The sequence below is a fragment of the Sinocyclocheilus grahami genome, unplaced genomic scaffold (genome assembly GCF_001515645.1).
Source record: "Sinocyclocheilus grahami isolate Dianchi unplaced genomic scaffold, SAMN03320097.WGS_v1.1 scaffold289.1, whole genome shotgun sequence".
NCBI classification, from domain to species: domain Eukaryota; kingdom Metazoa; phylum Chordata; class Actinopteri; order Cypriniformes; family Cyprinidae; genus Sinocyclocheilus; species Sinocyclocheilus grahami.
This window is the reverse complement of record NW_015505468.1, coordinates 583,909-591,708: the sequence shown is the minus strand read 5'-3', so window position 1 is coordinate 591,708 and position 7,800 is coordinate 583,909. Positions and strand designations below refer to the sequence as shown.

Here is a 7,800-nt window from a genome sequence, read left to right as displayed (position 1 = left end):
TATATATATATATATATATACATACACATACATGCATATACTACAGACACATAATGTAAATACACAACCACATAAATCCATGTTAATGTAAATATATAAAAAAAAAATTATGTGTAAATATTTGTAAAAAAAAAAAAATCAAATAATACAATAAATAAAAAAAATTGAAAAGAAAAAAATTGAAAAGCATATAAAAAATACCTATAAATAACCATTTTTTACCCATAAATAAATACCTCTTTAAATGTTGGCAGAATGATGTATAACAAAACCAGATGCAGCTGCATTCTATGTCTGAGATCATGGAGGATCTGTGTCTCAAAGCAAGAACATGATAAATAATAACCTTATTCTAAAGCCTCGCAAACTCAATAAACATGGATAAATGTGGCCTGTCTGTCTGCGCCTCCATGAGAGTTTTGGACTCATCATCGCTCATGAAATCAGCAGAGAGCCAGCATATTGTGGTTGTCAGGAGAGACATCAGCTGCAGCTGAAACCCGACAAACACAGCTGAGCATTTATGGCATCTCACTTTACTTTAAAATAACATAAAGGGAGAGGGAGAGAGAAACCAACTGTATAATTAAGGAAATAACACTGACTTCAGCACATCAAATGGATACTTTGAATATCCCTCACTTGCAATACATAAATACACACAAACAAACAGAGTGTTCAAGACTGTAGCTAAGAATTCTGGGCCTTGATTTCTCTTAAAGGGGTCATATGATGTTGCTAAAAAGAACATTATATTACACCAAATACACAATGAAATGTGTTTATGCGGTTTAAGGTTAAAAAAACACATTATTTTCCACATACTGTACATTAATGTTTCTCCTCTATGCCCCGCCTTTCTGAAACGCGTCGATTTTTACAAAGCTCATCGGTCTGAAAAGCAAGGTGTGCTCTGATTGGCCAGCTATCCAGTGCATTGTGATTGGCCGAATACCTCAAGTGTGTGACGGAAATGTTACGCCCCTTGCCAAATTGTGATGCCTTGTCCCGGCCGGAGCGACAAGACCAAAACATTAAAACCCATTATAAACGAGGCATTTGTTGACTTGAGTGAGTGGCGGAGGGGTGGCTTGCAGCAACCACATGTGACGACCCCGGGCTGGACTCCACTTCATCCACGGTGAAAGCTGATCTGGCGATCCACAGCGCAAAGTTGATGTATTTCCTCAGCGACCAGCACGGATCAGCTATAGGCATGACGAAGCTGATATCGTCCTCTTTTGGAAGGCCAAATAAAGTAGTTTTGCTTTCACAACGAAACACACAGCGCCAAATCTTCCCACATCGTGACGTAGACATGTGGGGCGTGTTGGGAAGGTTACTTTGGAAATGTAATAGGTTACAGATTACAAGTTACCCTATTTAAAATGTAATAGTAGTGTAACTTTTTCAATTACTTTACTGATTACTTTTGATTACTTTTTGATTACCTTTCTAAATTTCTAATGAATGTTTATTTGCAACTGTTAATCATTTTCAAACATTTACACCATGCAAGGTTAACCTTACAGTAGTGCTCAACACTGTCAGACTTTCACAATCCTTTATCACTTGAATTAAGATTATCAAATTTGAACACATCCACCACAAACTCAGACTTTAGTACTGCCTTTTACTTTGAGATTGATCTGAAGTTCAATGCAGATTTAAAATCATAAGAAATAGTTAATAGATAAGAAATCTTTGCATAACTACAGGAAACACTGCATCTAACAATGGTTTGGAGAAAAAAATTGTTAATTAAAAAATAATAAATAAAAGCATATACATCAACTCAGATACGGTTATCTAATAAGAATGTGTCCTATTCTGTGTACTAAACTCTTGAAACATTGGTGTCTCTTTGTATATGATATGACGATAGTTTTCTCAAAATAAGTAAAATGCTCATGAAGTGACTCGAGAGATTTTTATCTAGAGATTATGTTTATGTGTTCATGTACTCATATATTGAGGCGGCAGAGGCTGAAAACACAGCAAGCTTCAGTAGGCCTATGTGTAGTAAATGAAACCGCATGTCTGCGCCATTAATTTCCACAAGGGGCGGACTGGGAAAAAAAAAATTCAGGCAGAGAAATCTCACACCCACAACAAATTCTGAAACACGGACAACCCTATTTTTGTATGGACCTCACATAAAAAAGGTTTAAATCCTTAGGTTGGGGACATAATTTTTACTACAAATGCCATGGTTAAACTATGGTTAGTGTAGCAAAAACCATGGTTAAATTGTGGTTACCATGGTTTAACAATAGTAACCAGTCTTTGGATTTATAATAAAATCATTGTTAATTTTCGTAAAGGTTGTGTTGATGTCGTCTGCCCTAGCTCCCCCTAAACCTATTATAAAATATGATTATTTGTCTGCTAAATTACTACTGTAACATTACAATAGATAATAATGATGTCCTTCATACAGTATTTTGAGCAATGGGCTGCTGCTGCTTAACTAAGTAAACAAAGACAAAACTACAATAGCATATTTACAGATGAAACTGACCTGCACTTGAAACCCTGAACAGTAGTTTAGCTTCTCTGCTCCACCTGTGCGCTTCCACAGTCCTCTCCATTCTCTCTCTCGCATTGATTACACTGATCTGATCCAACCGTTTGGCGGAGAGCGCGCGAGCCGAAGCATTGCCAGTCACAACTACCGCGTTTTCATTCAAGTGTATTGACCTACTTTTGATTTATTCGTCCAAAATGTGGCATATTCCGCCCGCGTTAGGCTATAGGAATTCCGTTTTTATGACTGGATTCTATGAACCAGTCTGTGTTTTCGCATCGCGGAAATTATAGGGCCGTATGTCTCAGAGTAATCAGCGCAATTTGGGAAAGACATAAATTACATCTGTATGTGGATGTGTGTAAATATTCAAATGTAATCCCCTTTGTAATCGTTAACATTTTCATAAGTAACTGTAATTTAATTATACAATTATTCTTAGTAACTGTAACTGATTACAGTTACATTTATTTTGTAATTAAATTGCGTAACGCCGTTACATGTAACTAGTTACTCCCCAACACTGCGTGCTAGAACGAGCCATTTTAGGTAGGGGTGGTTGACTCTTAACTTTTATAAAGAATATCTCTTTGGATTTGAGACTTTAGTCTTTGCAACTTTACAGATCTTCTATATGCACCAAGAGCTTGTAACAGTCCAAAGAGAAAGGATAAATTTAAATTGCATCATATGACCCCTTTAAATGTATTTTTGCTGAATTACATAAACTGATGAGCTCATATAGCAGCAGTAAATCAAATGGAAGTTTCAGCTATGTTTTATTAGCTAATTCTGACATGTTCAGCAAGATGCATTTTAACCTGAGTTTGATACATTTTAGACAAGCTGCTGATGCAGTGTAGGGCAATAAACTGCTAGTGTATTTGTCCATTAAAGCAAAAATCTGTTTTTTAAGGAACAGAAAATGTTTTAATGAACATTGTCCATCTATTTTTTGAGGTGACGACATGAAAAACAAACAGTATTTGGAAGAATGGTAAACCTAAGCACCCCATTTCTCATTTTGCAATACATTTACTTGACTTGTTTCTAGTTTCATTTTACCTCTTTTTTAAATAAATAAATAAGCACATCTTTTCATACATTTCAGGAAACTTTGCTCAAAAAACATTTTATACTATTATCATTATTGAAAATAGTTTTTTTTTTCTGCTTTTGTAGAAATCTTTACCCACTACGATTTAAAAGTTTGGTGTAATTAAGATTATTTTTTTTTTATCTTTTTTTCAGGACAAACTGTCATACAAACAAGTCTTAAACCTCATTCCTCTAACAAGCAAATAGAGCGCACTTTGATAAACTTTCTATAAACAAATATTCACTTTATTCTTCACTGATGTTGTTTACATTAAACCATCACTGTAATCATATTTTCAAATAGAGCTGTAGTAATGTGGGAGTAAACACGCCAATGTTTACAACTTCTCCATTTAAATTCACACAGTCAACCATCCTTTACTGTGAACCATTACGTTCTGTAAGTCCTGTGCCTTATCCTGTGTTAAATTATATCAGCAGATTACACGTCAGTAGCCACTCATGAATGCAATTTGAATACGAGGAGGGTGAGATGTTTTTACACATGGCCGCCTCTCGGTAGGTGAGGACAGGTGGAAGATCTGCTCTCTGACAGGTTGTAATCACTGTCAGTCAAAAGTTGCTCGGCCGGACTGGCCCAGCTGTTCATTTGTGCCTCCTCAAATAAAAGACAGTCACAGTGATTGGCTGTCACCCTTAACCCTTCAAATGTCAGCCTAATGGAGGTTTTCAACTCCAGGTAAATCCACCTGTTCAAACTGAAAACAAATTTAAATGTAACAGACAAATGATGTATTGCTCATCTCAGTGGGGTAATAACTAATTTCGGAGACAGATTCTGTTGGCAGAGACCAGAGCAGCGCTGTAGAAGAAACAACAAACCCTATAGCAGGTGTGGATACGTGTGATTGGTTCATCTGCGATTCCGATTAGCTTAACTCGAGCCAAGCCCCATTTGAGTAGCACTTCATCTAAAAAAAAAATCTTGAGACCTGCATAATGAATGAATGAGTTCCAGAGGAAACTACGAGGCATGGCTGCAGAAATAGAGCGCAGACAACACAGAGCTCAAGCGCGGCCTTCAGACTGAACAGGAGGGGTGAGACGAGAGAGAGAGACTGATGTGAAACAAGCAGACTGAGGTGAAGCTGGAGGCAGTGAGGATGGCACACAGGAAGGAAAGGGAAAGGTCAGACAGAGAAAGACATGTGAAGAGAGAGACAAGGCAGGAAACGACATACAACATGGAAAAAGGGCAAAGAATAGAGAAGTTAGAAGAGTCCAGAAGACAGAACACACTGGGTCTCATTCACCAACTGTGTAGATGCACAGTTTTGTGCATATAGATATATGAACAATTGTAAAATAAAAATAATAAATGTATTTTGAATATTTATTTATTTATTCTTGTTCATTCTAGTTTGCTCTAAGATTTGCTCTAAACCGCTTTGTAATTTATCTAATTAGTAATTATATTAAATTATGATATGATATGATATGATATGATATATCATATATGATATGATACAATGAATAACTGCTAAAATTATAATAACATAAAAAACTATGTGCATTATAGTTCCATCTTGATTTTGCATGCAAATCTTTTTTTGCACACATAAGTAAAAGCACCTATGCAATTATTAGTGAATGAGACCCACTGTGATAAAAAAAAAGCATAAAGGCAGAAGATACTGTGGGCTTGAGTAAGAGAAAAGAGAGAGAATGCTGGCAGATGCGGAAATGGAGATTAGTACTAACCGGGGCACACAGCTATATTGCAGAGTTTGGTTTGCACCTCGGGCCCTCCACAGCCCTTGCTTCCATGCTGGGGGAGCACACAGATCCTACTCCGGGTCCGAGTGCCACGGCCACACGTGACTGAGCACAGGCTCCATGAAGACCACTCCTCCCACAGCCCATGCACTGCAAACACCAACAAAACCACCAATGGGGATGAGGGAAGATGAAGGGAGGTGGGCTGAAGGGTCCTTCAGTAGCCAGAAACAGTACAGAAGGGCACACAGAGGCAAAACCCCGCCCAGATGAAGGATACAACCAGGAATGCCACCAACAGACTGGGCCTCAAACGTCAAACGCCAAAGTGGATGAAGCCTCAGATCAAGGGTTGAGGGCAGATAAGGAAATGAAAATGAAACCGCATGTATAACATGAAGGAAATGTCACGTATCCAAGATGGAGCACCAAAGTGCAAGAGATCAAGGCACGAATAGAGCAAAAATAAGTGAAATGCACCATTTGAACATGAAACATGTCCAATTGATTGTGTTCCTGGCGAGATGATTTCAATGAGGTTGTGCCCCAGAAGGATTATTTGACTATCAATAAAAGCGATATGTGTCCCGTTTCATTTTATGTTGAGTAACTGAAAATAAGTATTCCCTAGATGTATTCTTAAAGTATTTTTATAGAAGTCATACGGACGATCTTGAACTGGTATATGACTCTAGAAACCATTCCGATTCCGACTTCCAAAATGTAGTGAGTTGCTTACACAGGCAGCTGCCTTCTAAGTCAACATTCTAACTGAAAGTGGACCTCATAAGTGATTATTTTGGGCCATTCATACAAAATTTGGGCCATTCAAAAAAGTCACAACTTGGTTGGTCAAAGAACACGAAAAAGAAGATTAAGATTAAAAAATCTTTAATAATTCACACTGAATAGAATCCAAACAAGGCAGGCAAACTAAACACAACCAAAACACTGACAAGACCTGACAAACTGAACTGAAACAAGAGGAACTTATGTACACAGAGCAAACAAAGTTAATTAACGAAAGTACATCTGAACAGAATGACACCATCAACTAAGAAACCAAGACAACTAAAGATGGGTAGGAACTAAAACAAAGGAAAAAGGAAACTGACTAGAAACAAACTAAAAGTCCATGAAAATGAATTTAAATGAACATGATAATAATTTGTTACAAGCACACAGTTATTTTCAATTTAGGCAATCATTTAAAATACATGTAACAATACATTTTCATATGTAATGAAATTTAAGTATATAGTTAGTCAAATTATTTTACTTCAAAATAGATTTCAATTCAGGCTATATGAGAGGAATGCCATCATACTTTTTATGAAGCATAAATATACATAGTGCACACAAATATAAATAGTGCACATAGTCTATAAACACTTAAATTATAAAAATTATCAATAGATTTCCACAATTAATGAGTACTTTTATACTCAATACCTACATACTCAAATTGTTTTGCTTCACAATCGATTTTTATACAGACGACATCGAGAATCTGATTAAAATATGATAATTTTTAATTATAACTATAGATGTACAATATATTCACATTTTTTTTCAAAACAGACAATGTGAGAGGAATAACATGCTACTTTATTAAGCATAAATATATAGCACAAACATTTGTGTTTAATAGTCAGTTTACATTTTGAAAGTTTTTTTTTTTTAATTTCCATATATTTAAAATTCAAATTAAATATTTAGTCATATAATACATTTCTGATAAATTTTATGGACACACAATTTAAGTAGGCTATATACATGTCTTGTTTCACAATGGATTTCAATACAAGAAATGTGAGAAAAACAACATGTAATAAGTATAAATATACAAATTTTGGTCTGAAATCGCCAGTTTAATATTTAAATGTTAAAAAGCTACTTTTTTTTGCAATGCATTCTGGGTTTACCCCTGCGAAGGAAGGTAAGGCTGTCTTTAAAATTCATACCCATAATTATGTATTGTATGAAACAGTCTTTGCATTGGAAATGAGATCCTATTATGCTTTAAAGGGGTCATATGATGCGATTTCAAGTTTTCCTTTCTCTTTGGAGTGTTACAAGCTGATTGTGCATAGATAAGATCCCTGAAGTTGCAAAGACTAAAGTCTCAAAACCAAAGAGATATTCTTTATCAAAGTTAAGACTCTGCCACACACCCCTAAAACGGCTCGTTCTAACACGCCCCCACATATCTACCTCACTATGTGGAAATATTAGCATAATGTGGCCCAAATGTGCACGCAAAGAAAGAAGGTGTGGTTTCAGTAACCGCAGTTAGTGTTGAAGCAGCCATGTCAGGGAGACGCTGTGTGTTTCTAGGCGAAAGCAAAAGCACTTTATTTGGCCTTCCGAAAGTAGATGCATTTAGGAATCTTTAAGATGACTTACAACAGAACAACAAAGCATTTTATGGACGACCT

At 36.1% G+C, this 7,800-nt stretch overlaps 1 protein-coding gene across 7 annotated transcripts in view; it reads right to left on the bottom strand.

Annotated features, from left to right (window-relative positions):
• adgrb2 (adhesion G protein-coupled receptor B2) overlaps positions 1–7,800 on the bottom strand; it is a 336,322-nt gene that overhangs the window by 167,931 nt on the left and 160,591 nt on the right. For all 7 annotated transcript variants that reach the window (XM_016292623.1, XM_016292624.1, XM_016292626.1 and 4 more), the window contains exon 5: positions 5,348–5,512. In XM_016292623.1, the coding sequence (XP_016148109.1) occupies positions 5,348–5,512 (165 nt within the window). The remainder of the gene's footprint in view (positions 1–5,347; positions 5,513–7,800) is intronic.